This window comes from Lissotriton helveticus, chromosome 2_1 (assembly GCF_964261635.1).
Source record: "Lissotriton helveticus chromosome 2_1, aLisHel1.1, whole genome shotgun sequence".
Lineage (NCBI taxonomy): Eukaryota > Metazoa > Chordata > Amphibia > Caudata > Salamandridae > Lissotriton > Lissotriton helveticus.
The window spans coordinates 49,207,351-49,221,968 of NC_136059.1; the positions used below are offsets into that span (position 1 = coordinate 49,207,351).

Genomic DNA, 14,618 nt, shown 5'->3' on the forward strand with positions numbered 1-14,618 from the left:
TTCATTTTTCAGCCCATCAAAATAAGAACTTTTGGCATGTGAGGACATTTTTACATTTTTTACCCCTTCCCCCCAGTAACCCCACCCACCCCTCCCACCCCTCCCACCGAGGAACCCTCCCTCCTTGCTCTTATTAGGCGTACCTACGCCCTAAAGAGCCCTTCTCCGCCGTGACACAGCATCTTACTAAGAAAAAACAAGTTTATCCTACCCGTGTTTTACGTTATTCTAAGTGTTGACCATTTTAACCATTTTGACCATTTTATCTATCAACTATTGTTTCCCTCGACAACCCGAGTGCATTTTTTTTTCCCCCTTTCTTTTTTTTGTTTTGTTTATATTTTATTTATTTATTTTCCTCCCCCCCCCATTGTTGCCCCCCTTTTTTTTGTGTATTTTCCAGCAAGATATAAAAGCTTTTTTCTGCCTTCATTACTATTACACACTGTCACGTACAATTGTGTAATTTTATTTCAAATGTGATAAATTTGTAACTAGGTGTAACATGACTATTTTCTCATTATGTCTAATAGCTCATCTACTTCCTCAGGATAATTACAGTTATGCATCTTGTTTTTCCACATGATTTTTAGCATGGCAGGGAATTTCATTTGCACCTGAGCCCCCAGAGAACGAAGTTCAGGCATCCTGGAGCCCAGCTCCCATTGCCTCTGAACCGTTTCCCCCCCAATATCTGATCTGATCTGATAGGGGTTGGCCTGATAATGTAGAGAAGATCTTGCGAGGCACCTACTGAGGATTAGTTCTTTAACAGTGTATGTCTGAAAGTACACCAGTATTTTCCGGGGAGCTTTACGGTCTGGATGTAACCGAAAGGGGTCTCTATGTACACGCTGAATCTCAGCTTCTAGGTCTATATCAGGGCGATCCTTTAATATATCTTCCCTCAATAATCTGCATACGAATCCTTTTATATCTTCCACCTCCGTCCCTTCTGGGATTTTAAGAATTCTCAGGTTGTTCCGACGGCTCTGCATTTCTAGTCTTTCCATATCCATTGTGAGCTTGCGATTCTGCTCCTTCAGGGTCTTAATGTCTTCGGAGTTGTCCTTTGATACTCCCACCAACGAAGTGACTTTATTTTCTAGGATGCTGGTACGAGCCGTTAGACCCTCCATACTTGCCTCCAGGTTATCAAATCTATCATATAACCCTCTCTGATTGCTCTCCGAGGTTGCAAATTTGTCCATCAGGTCTTCCCTAAGAGACCGAAATAAACAGCCAATTCAGTCGGTCTCTTCACAGCTGAGAGCTTCATCAGACCTGTCTCGAGTATTTTGATTTAATAAAAAATTGTTGTGCTCATCTCTAAACTAGACAGGCAGCGTCACCATGTGGCAGACTGTCATAAGTGCCAGTGTTCACAATTAAGTGTGGGCGCCCAGCACCAGAATCCACCAGCTCAAATTAAACACTGGATCGCCAGATAAAATGCAGCAAGTGTTTAAGTGTTTTAGGGTAGCAAGATAATTAATAGAACACAGTAGTACATAATCATATTATCACTATACAGGGTACATTGTTACCTACATTTTAAAGGCCAGGCCAATGGAGACTCCAAAGTCTCTTTCTGCTGCAGCGCCGTGCACTCTACTGAGGTTCGCTGTCTCGATTATGTATGTCATCACTTCCTTTAGCTCAAGTAAACATAGAAGGTTGTACTTGCTAATACAGATGTCGATATACGCAACAATACATGTATATTCAAAAAAGATATTTATTCACTGTTCATCAAATATCCAGAGATGACCTCTCCATCAACCGGAGTAAGAAATATGTGGTCCTAGGCCTGAGGCTACTCAATACCAGATCAAAGGTGGGATGGTACTTAACCAGACGGATAAACACACAAACAGGAAAACCCCAGACTAGTCCCACCGATAGGCAGCAGCACCACAATGGTCCCAGCAGATTGGCCCCAATAAAGCACGCATAGCCGGAGGGGTGCACGCATTCCCAAAACACCATAAAGTTAGATGCTGCATGAAGTTAGGAACGCTCAGCCAATCAGAACACAGCACACACAGTACATGCAATGATCACACGCTCACCATGCCCGACATCTGGACACTTCACCTGCTCGCCCTCATTGTGTCCATGTAAGGTTGAGACCCATCTGCATCACAGACTGGTGGCCATTACAGCTCCATGACTAGGCTTGCATTCCTTTCTCTAAAATTATTAATATTATTATTATTATTAAAACAGTTTTGTATAGCACGTGGTTACCCTTGAGCATCCCAGCGCTTCACCGAACAGAGTAGCAGAATAAAAGAGAAAGAAGCACAACGGTTTAACAAAAGAGAAAGGTTTTCAGTTGTTTACGAAAACGCAGAAGGCAGGGCTCCGAGCGTAAACCTAGGGGGAGTGAGTTCCAAAGGGTTGCAACCCTTACGGAGAATCTCCTCCCTCCTGAGCGGGCCTTTTTGACCCTGGGGATCATGAGCAAGTGTTGTTGGTCTGAGCGTAGTGATCTACTTGCCTTATATGGGACCACCAGTTTTTGAAGGGCAGGAGGGCCTTTGCCTTGCAAGATTTTATGTGCAAGGCAGAGAGACTTAAATTTCACCCTTTCTCGCACTGGGAGCCAATGCAGCGCCCTCAATGCGGGTTTGGCCGAACGTGACATAGGGATGTTGTGGAGCATTCGTGCCGCCGCATTCTGCACTTGCTGCAGTTTATTCAGGGTGATCTCAGGGGCGCCCAGATAGATAGCATTGCTGAAATCTAATCTAGATATAATCAAGCCCTGGATCAAAAGCTTCCGAGATAGAAATGGAAGCAGAGGCAGCAATTTGCGCACCGATCGGAGAAGGCCGAAGCAGACACCGGCCAATTTGGTGGCCTGGGTCCTGAAGGACAGATCTTGCTCCAACCAAATACCCAGGCTCTTGATCTCAGCCTTGGGTTTGGGGGGGGATCCCAGGCAGCTGGGCCAGGCAGACCGGGGGAGTGAAGGACTTTTCATCCCCATCAGCATTATCTCGGTTTTAGAGCCGTTCAGCTTTAGTGCTGATTCCCCAATCCAGGTGTGGACTTTGGATAGGCAGGAATGTAGCACCTGGGAATTATCCGTGGCCTGGGAGAGGGCAACCACCAACTGGGTGTCATCGGCATAGCTCACGATTTTGATGTTAAATGGAGCCACCACATCCTCCAAGGGGGCCATGTACACATTGAATAATGTGGGGCTCAGGGAGGAGCCCTGGGGCACTCCACAATGGAGGTGGGTGGATGCTGATCGTGCGCCCCCTTCCCAGACCTGGAAGGTCCGTTCACTAAGGAATGACCTGAGCCATTTCAGCGCTGTCCCTCTCACTCCGGCCTCTGATAGTCGCTGAAGTAACACTCGATGGTTAACAGTGTCGAACGCTGCACTAAGGTCCAGGAGGATCACTGCCACTGATCCTCCTGATTTCAAAATGCAGCGTGCCTCTTCTGCGACAGCCAGCAAGGCAGTGTCAGTGCCTTGACCCGGGCGGAAGCCTGTTTGGGAACTTCTCAGCACACCGTTGGACTCAAGGAAGTTGGATAGCTGGGAATTAACCAACTTTTCCGTGATTTTACTAAGTCCCGGAAGTAGCGAGATGGGCCTGTAGTTCGCCATGTCAAGGGGGTCTAGGCTGGTTTTTTTAGGAGGGCTTTTACTATTGCACCCTTCCAATTGGGTGGGACCACACCTGCACCTAGCGAGGCATTGATCACCTCCGTGATAGGCTCCACAATGGAAGGGGCAACCAGTTTGAGAATCCTCATGGGGACAACGTCCCGGGGAGAACCACTCTTAACGGACGTTAAAACTCTAAGAGCTTCGTCCTCAGTGACTGGTCCAAAAGACTCCAGGGTCCTCAGAGATCTTCCCTCATCCACGAAGGACTCAGCTTCTGTGTCAATTTGGGGCAGGGTAATCAACATTTTTTCAATTTTAGTGTGGAAGTACTCTGCTAGATCATTGCATTTTACTTCCAGGTTATCAGTGGAGGCGGGAGGCGTGGGGACCCTCAGGAGCTCCTTGACCACTAGAAATGTTTCTCTGGAGGAGTTGGAGGCATTGCTGATTCTCTCCTCCAAGAATTGGGTTTTGGCGCACCGAATGGTGAGCTTGTAGTTTCTTATCGCCACTCGGTATTCAATCTTACAAGCTACTTCCCAGTTCTTCCTCCAGGCACGTTCTAATTTTTTACAGGCCCTCCGCATAGCCCTCAGCTCTGGCGTGTACCAAGGAGCGGAGCACGATCTTTTCTCCCTCCTTCCTGCCGATCTTAAAGGGAGAACGGCATCGACCGTGTTAGACATCCATCTGCAGAAATCTGCTTCCGCCAGTACTGGGGCCTTCGCTAGTGAAGGGCGTGAGGCCTCCAGACTGCGATCATAAAAATAAGATCTAAATTGTTTTATGATGCTCCATAGACTGTATATTATGGCACTTGGAAAGAAAGTATGATTAGACAGTCCTCAGGCCCATTTCTATGATTCCCGACCACAGCTTTTAATTAAACCAATTATTTCTGTTTTGTCAAATGCCTCTTGTCTTTTGTTTTTTTCAAGGGAAATTCATATTCCAGCAATTTACTGATGAGCCAGTTTGGCTACTTGGTCACACATCCAAGGATGGTCGAAGTCCATGGGCAAGGATCTGCCTTACCCTGGCCTTCTGCATCTGCTGCACACACAGATGAGTCACTGGGCTACTGATGGCGTTGTTAATATTAAAAACGTGGATGTCAATGTGAATAGCGATACATTTACGTACATCAACTAAATTGCATCTTTGTTGACGAACTCGCCTGTTGTGCACTCCGTGCCAACCCCGTCTCAGAAATACATAGTTAGGGAGGTCACTGATTGGCAGATCACAGGTGGGGTAGCATGCACCCAGCAAAGAAATCCACAAACAAGAAATTCCAGATCAAATCCACACATAGGCACAGCGACACCACAATGGTTCTGGGAGATTGTCCCCAATAAAGTACTCATGGACAGAGCGGTGCGCACGTTCCCGGTACAAAGTCAGATGCCACATAAAGTTAGGAACATTTAGCCAATCAGGACATACAGTACATGCAGTGATCACGCGCTCCCTATGCCGGACATCTGGGCACGGTCCATACTGGCCGCATTGTTTCCACGCAAGTTTGAGGCCCACCTAGATTCTGCATCCAAACATTAATTTAGGGTTCCAAAGACAGCGGTCCACATTCCATTGAAAAAAAGGACCGGCAGAACCATTTTATTACACTCAATGATCTGGATAAAAGTCTATGTTAGAGCTGCTGTAAATTGAAACAGCCTGTTCTCCCGGTTGCTCTGTTTGATTAAACAAAATGTTCTTGTTTTGCCAAATGTCTCTTGTTTTTTCAAGGTATTTAATGTTCAAGCAACAGTGGTCACCTACCTCTTCGACTGCAAAGCACGAAGACCACCACACCGAGTAAGGCGACCAGCAAGGCAGCACTCAGCACGCCCAAGGCGATGTGGAGGTTCAGGGATGTTTTTTTTTTCGGGCAGTGGCACTGGCACGGGTCCTCTTCTGTGGAGATTAGATGAACAGAGATAGGTCAGAGCAGATGAATGCGGATAGGTGGCCCCTCACCTGGAGCCCTATCATGATAGGCCGAGTGCCTGACATGTCTAAAGTTCAAACCTATAATTCGGATATTTCTCTGTCTTAATGCATGGACTTTAAATGGACTGCATTTTCTTTTACTTAAGGGTTACTAATATTTTGCAAACTGTGAGCTCCCTTCACATACATTTGCACAGAAACACAGTCGCGCCTGAAATATTTGACCTTTGCTCTGTGCCTTTTGCAGAGAGGCCAGCTCTGAACACATTTTTGATCCTCTGACATGTGCTGAGAGAAACTGGCACTTCCTTCAGTAGCATTCTGGAAATAGCTAACACTATTAGAGGCCACAAGACTAAGTCATGTAGTATCTTTTGGGTGCGTGATCAGTGTTTGTGAGTCATGTGGTATATTCTTGTTTTTTATCACTGCATCTGAGTCATGTAGTATCTTCTGTGTGTATGACTAGTGCGTGTGAGTAATGTAGTATATTCTGGGTGTATAACTAGTGCGTGTGAGTCATGTAGTATCTTCTGGGTGGATGACTGGTGCGTGTGAGTCATGTAGTATCTTCTCGGTGTGTGACTAGTGCGTGTGAGTCATGTTGTATCTTCTGGATGAGTGATCAGTGTATGTGTGTCTTGTAGTATCTTCTGGGTGTGTGGCCAGTGTATGTGAGACATGTAGTATCTTCTGGATGAGTGATCAGTGTATGTGTCATGTAGTATCTTCTAGGTGAGTGGTCAGTTTATGTGTGTCATGCAGTATCTTCTGGGTGTGTGGCCAGTGTATGTGAGTCATGTTGTATCTTCTGGGTGTATGACTAGTGTGTGTGAGTCATGTAGTATCTTCTGGGTGTGTAATCAGGGTGTGTGAGTCATGTAGTATCTTCTGGATGAGTGATCAGTGTATGCGAGTCATTTAGTATCTTCTGGGTGTGTGGTCATTGTATGTGAGTCATGTTGTATCTTCTGGGTGTGTGGCCAGTGTATGTGAGTCATGTAGAATATTCTTGGTTTGTTATCCCTGTATGTGAGTCATGTTGTATCTTCTGGGTGTGTGGCCAGTGTATGTGAGTCATGTTGTATCTTCTGGGTGTATGGCCATTGTATATGAGTCATGTAGTACCTTCTGGGTGTGTGATCAGTGTATGTGAATCATGTAGTATCTTCTGGGTGTGTGATCACTGTATGAGTCATATGGTATATTCTTGGTTTGTTATCCCTGTATGTGAGTCATGTTGTATCTTCTGGGTGTGTGGCCAGTTTATGTGAGTCATGTTGTATCTTCTGGGTGTATGGCCATTGTATATGAGTCATGTAGTACCTTCTGGGTGTGTGATCAGTGTATGTGAATCATGTAGTATCTTCTGGGTGTGTGATCACTGTATGAGTCATATGGTATATTCTTGGTTTGTTATCCCTGCATGTAAGTCATGTTGTGTCTTCTGGGTGTGTGGCCAGTGTATGTAAGTCATTTTGTATCTTCTGGGTGTGTGGCCAGTGTATGTGAGTCATGTAGTATCGTCTGGGTGTGTAATCAGGGTGTGCGAGTCACGTAGTATCTTCACGGTGTGTGGCCATTGTATGTGAGTCATGTAGTATCTTCTGGGTGTGTGATCAGTGTATGTGAGTCATGTAGTATCTTCTGGGTGTGTAATCAGGGTGTGCGAGTCATGTAGTATCTTCTTGGTGTGTGGCCATTGTATGTGAGTCATGTAGTATCTTCTGGGTGTGTGGCCAGTGTATGTGAGTCATGTTGTATCTTCTGGGTGTGTGATCAGTGTATACGAGTCATGTGGTATATTCATGGTTTGTTATACCTGCATGTAAGTCATGTTGTATCTTCTGGGTGTGTGGCCAGTGTATATGAGTCATTTTGTATCTTCTGGGTGTGTGGCCAGTGTATGTGAGTCATGTTGTATCTTCTGGGTGTGTGGCCAGTGTATGTGAGTCATGTTGTATCTTCTGGGTGTGTTGCCAGTGTATGTGAGTCACGTAGTATCTTTTTGGTGTGTGGCCATTGTATGTGAGTCATGTAGTATCTTCTGGGTGTGTGGCCAGTGTATATGAGTCATGTTGTATCTTCTGGGTGTGTGGCCAGTGTATGGGAGTCATGTAGTGTTTTCAGGGTGTGTGTCCAGTGTATGTGAGTCATGTTGTATCTTCTGGGTGTGTGGCCAGTGTATGTGAGTCATGTTGTATCTTCTGGGTGTGTTGCCAGTGTATGTGAGTCATGTAGTATCTTCTTTGTGTGTGGCCATTGTATGTGAGTCATGTAGTATCTTCTGGGTGTGTGGCCAGTGTATATGAGTCATGTTGTATCTTCTGGGTGTGTGGCCAGTGTATGTGAGTCATGTAGTATTTTCTCAGTGTGTGGTCAGTGTATGTGAGTCATGTTGTATCTTCTGGGTGTGTGGCCAGTGTATGTGAGTCATGTTGTATCTTCTGGGTGTGTGATCAGTGTATATGAGTCATGTGGTATATTCTTGGTTTGTTATACCTGCATGTAAGTCATGTTGTATCTTCTGGGTATGTGGCCAGTGTATGTGAGTCATGTTGTATCTTCTGGGTGTGTGACCAGTGTATGTGAGTCATGTTGTATCTTCTGGGTGTGTGGTCAGTGTATGTGAGTCATGTTGTATCTTCTGGGTGTGTTGCCAGTGTATGTGAGTAATGTTGTATCTTCTGTGTGTGTAGCCAGTGTATATGAGTCATGTTGTATCTTCTGGGTGTGTGGCCAGTGCATGTGAGTCATGTTGTATCTTCTGGGTGTGTGGCCAGTGTATATGAGTCATGTGGTATATTCTTGGTTTGTTATCCCTGCATGTAAGTCATGTTGTATCTTCTGGGTGAGTGGCCAGTGTATATGAGTCATGTTGTATCTTCTGGGTGTGTGACCAGTGTATGTGAGTCATGTTGTATCTTCTGAGTGTGTGGCCAGTGTATGTGAGTCATGTTGTATCTTCTGGGTGTGTTGCCAGTGTATGTGAGTAATTCTGTATCTTTTGTGTGTGTGGCCAGTGTATGTGAGTCATGTTGTATCTTCTGGGTGTGTGGCCAGTGTATGTGAGTCATGTTGTATCTTCTGGGTGTGTGGCCAGTGTATGTGAGTAATGTTGTATCTTCTGTCTGTGTGGCCAGTGTATATGAGTCATGTTGTATCTTCTGGGTGTGTGGCCAGTGTATGTGAGTCATGTTGTATCTTCTGTGTGTGTGGCCAGTGTATATGAGTCATGTAGTATATTCTGGGTGTGTGGCGAGTGTATATGAGTCATATTGTATCTTCTGGGTGTGTGGCCAGTGAATGTGAGTCATGTAGTATTTTCTGGGTGTGTGGCCAGTGTATGTGAGTAATGTTGTATCTTCTGTGTGTGTGGCCAGTGTACATGAGTCATGTTGTATCTTCTGGGTGTGTGGCCAGTGTATGTGAGTCATGTTGTATCTTCTGGGTGTGTGGCCAGTGTATATGAGTCATGTGGTATATTCTTGGTTTGTTATCCCTGCATGTAAGTCATGTTGTATCTTCTGGGTGTGTGGCCAGTGTATGTGAGTCATGTTGTATCTTCTGGGTGTGTGGCCAGTGTATGTGAGTCATGTTGTATCTTCTGGGTATGTGGCCAGTGTATGTGAGTCATGTTGTATCTTATGGGTGTGTTGCCAGTGTATGTGAGTCACGTAGTATCTTCTTGGTGTGTGGCCATTGTATGTGAGTCATGTAGTATCTTCTGGGTGTGTGGCCAGTGTATATGAGTCATGTTGTATCTTCTGGGTGTGTGGCCAGTGTATGTGAGTCATGTAGTATTTTCTGGGTGTGTGTCCAGTGTGTGTGAGTCATGTTGTATCTTCTGGGTGTGTGGCCAGTGTATGTGAGTCATGTTGTATCTTCTGGGTGTGTGGCCAGTGTATATGAGTCATGTTGTATCTTCTGGGTGTGTGGCCAGTGTATGTGAGTCATGTTGTATCTTCTGGGTGTGTGGCCAGTGTATATGAGTCATGTTGTATCTTCTGGGTGTGTGGCCAGTGTATATGAGTCATGTGGTATATTCTTGGTTTGTTATCCCTGCATGTAAGTCATGTTGTATCTTCTGGGTGTGTGGCCAGTGTATGTGAGTCATGTTGTATCTTCTGGGTGTGTGGCCAGTGTATGTGAGTCATGTTGTATCTTCTGGGTATGTGGGCAGTGTATGTGAGTCATGTTGTATCTTATGGGTGTGTTGCCAGTGTATGTGAGTCACGTAGTATCTTCTTGGTGTGTGGCCATTGTATGTGAGTCATGTAGTATCTTCTGGGTGTGTGGCCAGTGTATATTTATCATGTTGTATCTTCTGGGTGTGTGGCCAGTGTATGTGAGTCATGTAGTATTTTCTGGGTGTGTGTCCAGTGTGTGTGAGTCATGTTGTATCTTCTGGGTGTGTGGCCTGTGTATGTGAGTCATGTTGTATCTTCTGGGTGTGTGGCCAGTGTATATGAGTCATGTTGTATCTTCTGGGTGTGTGGCCAGTGTATATGAGTCATGTGGTATATTCTTGGTTTGTTATCCCTGCATGTAAGTCATGTTGTATCTTCTGGGTGTGTGGCCAGTGTATGTGAGTCATGTATCTTCTGGGTGTGTGGCCAGTGTATGTGAGTCATGTTGTATCTTCTGGGTATGTGGGCAGTGTATGTGAGTCATGTTGTATCTTATGGGTTAGTGGCCAGTGTATATGAGTCATGTTGTATCTTCTGGGTGTGTGGCCAGTGTATGTGAGTCATGTAGTATTTTCTGGGTGTGTGTCCAGTGTATGTGAGTCATGTTGTATTTTCTGGGTGTGTGTCCAGTGTATGTGAGTCATGTTGTATCTTCTGGGTGTGTGATCAGTGTATATGAGTCATGTGGTATATTCTTGGTTTGTTATACCTGCATGTAAGTCATGTTGTATCTTCTGGGTATGTGGCCAGTGTATGTGAGTCATGTTGTATCTTCTGGGTGTGTGACCAGTGTATGTGAGTCATGTTGTATCTTCTGGGTGTGTGGTCAGTGTATGTGAGTCATGTTGTATCTTCTGGGTGTGTTGCCAGTGTATGTGAGTAATGTTGTATCTTCTGTGTGTGTAGCCAGTGTATATGAGTCATGTTGTATCTTCTGGGTGTGTGGCCAGTGCATGTGAGTCATGTTGTATCTTCTGGGTGTGTGGCCAGTGTATATGAGTCATGTGGTATATTCTTGGTTTGTTATCCCTGCATGTAAGTCATGTTGTATCTTCTGGGTGAGTGGCCAGTGTATATGAGTCATGTTGTATCTTCTGGGTGTGTGACCAGTGTATGTGAGTCATGTTGTATCTTCTGAGTGTGTGGCCAGTGTATGTGAGTCATGTTGTATCTTCTGGGTGTGTTGCCAGTGTATGTGAGTAATTCTGTATCTTTTGTGTGTGTGGCCAGTGTATGTGAGTCATGTTGTATCTTCTGGGTGTGTGGCCAGTGTATGTGAGTCATGTTGTATCTTCTGGGTGTGTGGCCAGTGTATGTGAGTAATGTTGTATCTTCTGTCTGTGTGGCCAGTGTATATGAGTCATGTTGTATCTTCTGGGTGTGTGGCCAGTGTATGTGAGTCATGTTGTATCTTCTGTGTGTGTGGCCAGTGTATATGAGTCATGTAGTATATTCTGGGTGTGTGGCGAGTGTATATGAGTCATATTGTATCTTCTGGGTGTGTGGCCAGTGAATGTGAGTCATGTAGTATTTTCTGGGTGTGTGGCCAGTGTATGTGAGTAATGTTGTATCTTCTGTGTGTGTGGCCAGTGTACATGAGTCATGTTGTATCTTCTGGGTGTGTGGCCAGTGTATGTGAGTCATGTTGTATCTTCTGGGTGTGTGGCCAGTGTATATGAGTCATGTGGTATATTCTTGGTTTGTTATCCCTGCATGTAAGTCATGTTGTATCTTCTGGGTGTGTGGCCAGTGTATGTGAGTCATGTTGTATCTTCTGGGTGTGTGGCCAGTGTATGTGAGTCATGTTGTATCTTCTGGGTATGTGGCCAGTGTATGTGAGTCATGTTGTATCTTATGGGTGTGTTGCCAGTGTATGTGAGTCACGTAGTATCTTCTTGGTGTGTGGCCATTGTATGTGAGTCATGTAGTATCTTCTGGGTGTGTGGCCAGTGTATATGAGTCATGTTGTATCTTCTGGGTGTGTGGCCAGTGTATGTGAGTCATGTAGTATTTTCTGGGTGTGTGTCCAGTGTGTGTGAGTCATGTTGTATCTTCTGGGTGTGTGGCCAGTGTATGTGAGTCATGTTGTATCTTCTGGGTGTGTGGCCAGTGTATATGAGTCATGTTGTATCTTCTGGGTGTGTGGCCAGTGTATGTGAGTCATGTTGTATCTTCTGGGTGTGTGGCCAGTGTATATGAGTCATGTTGTATCTTCTGGGTGTGTGGCCAGTGTATATGAGTCATGTGGTATATTCTTGGTTTGTTATCCCTGCATGTAAGTCATGTTGTATCTTCTGGGTGTGTGGCCAGTGTATGTGAGTCATGTTGTATCTTCTGGGTGTGTGGCCAGTGTATGTGAGTCATGTTGTATCTTCTGGGTATGTGGGCAGTGTATGTGAGTCATGTTGTATCTTATGGGTGTGTTGCCAGTGTATGTGAGTCACGTAGTATCTTCTTGGTGTGTGGCCATTGTATGTGAGTCATGTAGTATCTTCTGGGTGTGTGGCCAGTGTATATTTATCATGTTGTATCTTCTGGGTGTGTGGCCAGTGTATGTGAGTCATGTAGTATTTTCTGGGTGTGTGTCCAGTGTGTGTGAGTCATGTTGTATCTTCTGGGTGTGTGGCCTGTGTATGTGAGTCATGTTGTATCTTCTGGGTGTGTGGCCAGTGTATATGAGTCATGTTGTATCTTCTGGGTGTGTGGCCAGTGTATATGAGTCATGTGGTATATTCTTGGTTTGTTATCCCTGCATGTAAGTCATGTTGTATCTTCTGGGTGTGTGGCCAGTGTATGTGAGTCATGTATCTTCTGGGTGTGTGGCCAGTGTATGTGAGTCATGTTGTATCTTCTGGGTATGTGGGCAGTGTATGTGAGTCATGTTGTATCTTATGGGTTAGTGGCCAGTGTATATGAGTCATGTTGTATCTTCTGGGTGTGTGGCCAGTGTATGTGAGTCATGTAGTATTTTCTGGGTGTGTGTCCAGTGTATGTGAGTCATGTTGTATTTTCTGGGTGTGTGTCCAGTGTATGTGAGTCATGTTGTATCTTCTCGGTGTGTGGCCAGTGTATGTGAGTCATGTTGTATCTTCTGGGTGTGTGGCCAGTGTATATGAGTCATGTAGTATTTTCTGGGTGTGTGTCCAGTGTATGTGAGTCATGTTGTATCTTCTGGGTGTGTGGCCAGTGTATGTGAGTCATGTTGTATCTTCTGGGTGTGTGGCCAGTGTATGTGAGTCATGTTGTATCTTCTGGGTGTGTGGCCAGTGTATATGAGTCATGTGGTATATTCTTGGTTTGTTATCCCTGCATGTAAGTCATGTTATATCTTCTGGGTGTGTGTCCAGTGTGTGTGAGTCATGTATCTTCTGGGTGTGTGGCCAGTGTATGTGAGTCATGTTGTATCTTCTGGGTGTGTGGCCAGTGTATGTGAGTCATGTTGTATCTTCTGGGTGTGTGGCCAGTGTATGTAAGTCATGTAGTATTTTCTGGGTGTGTGTCCAGTGTATGTGAGTCATGTTGTATTTTCTGGGTGTGTGTCCAGTGTATGTGAGTCATGTTGTATCTTCTGGGTGTGTGGCCAGTGTATGTGAGTCATGTTGTATCTTCTGGGTGTGTGGCCAGTGTATATGAGTCATGTAGTATTTTCTGGGTGTGTGTCCAGTGTATGTGAGTTATGTTGTATCTTCTGGGTGTGTGGCCAGTGTATGTGAGTCATGTTGTATCTTCTGGGTATGTGGCCAGTGTATGTGAGTTATGTTGTATCTTCTGGGTGTGTGGCCAGTGTATATGAGTCATGTGGTATATTCTTGGTTTGTTATCCCTGCATGCAAGTCATGTTGTATCTTCTGGGTGTGTGTCCAGTGTATGTGAGTCATGTATCTTCTGGGTGTGTGGCCAGTGTATGTGAGTCATGTTGTATCTTCTGGGTGTGTGGCCAGTGTATGTGAGTCATGTTGTATCTTATGGGTGTGTTGCCAGTGTATATGAGTCATGTTGTATCTTCTGGGTGTGTGGCCAGTGTATGTGAGTCATGTTGTATCTTCTTGGTGTGTGGCCATTGTATGTGAGTCATGTAGTATCTTCTGGGTGTGTGGCCAGTGTATGTGAGTCATGTATCTTCTGGGTGTGTGGCCAGTGTATGTGAGTCATGTTGTATCTTCTGGGTGTGTGGCCAGTGTATGTGAGTCATGTTGTATCTTATGGGTGTGTTGCCAGTGTATATGAGTCATGTTGTATCTTCTGGGTGTGTGGCCAGTGTATGTGAGTCATGTTGTATCTTATGGGTGTGTTGCCAGTGTATATGAGTCATGTTGTATCTTATGGGTGTGTTGCCAGTGTATATGAGTCATGTTGTATCTTCTGGGTGTGTGGCCAGTGTATGTGAGTCATGTTGTATCTTATGGGTGTGTTGCCAGTGTATGTGAGTCATGTAGTATTGCAAACAGACTTCCCTTTGCTTATGTTGCTCTGCGAGGAGGTGCTCTTTCTCCCCGTTACTAATGACACCATTTTAATGTGGCTACCACATGCTCTGCTTTGGTTGTAAGAAGTATGTTGTCAACAGACTTTTTTATGCTCTATTCCACCTCTCGTCTCTAGCTCTGGTTGTATGTTGTATTCCACAGTAAGGCCACTAATTTCTCTCTCTAATTAAATGTATAGTGCCTTGTTTTTTTAGGTCGAGCATCAGCACACACGCGCTGTCTGCAAGACCTGTTGTAGTCAGTATACTGCGTGAAATCTTGCCTGCTGCTTACCACAGGCTAACTCCTGCTTCCAGTGCTTAATTTGTAAAAGAACGAAGTGCCGGGGCTGAAAATGTTGTCAAGGAGGCTGCA

General features: G+C 45.1%; 1 protein-coding gene across 1 annotated transcript in view; it reads right to left on the bottom strand.

Moving 5' to 3' along the window:
• LOC144819200 (uncharacterized) overlaps positions 1-14,618 on the bottom strand; it is a 115,974-nt gene that overhangs the window by 35,612 nt on the left and 65,744 nt on the right. Inside the window, exon 3 of the mRNA XM_078677175.1 lies at positions 5,417-5,551. Within this exon, the coding sequence (XP_078533301.1) occupies positions 5,417-5,551 (135 nt within the window). The remainder of the gene's footprint in view (positions 1-5,416; positions 5,552-14,618) is intronic.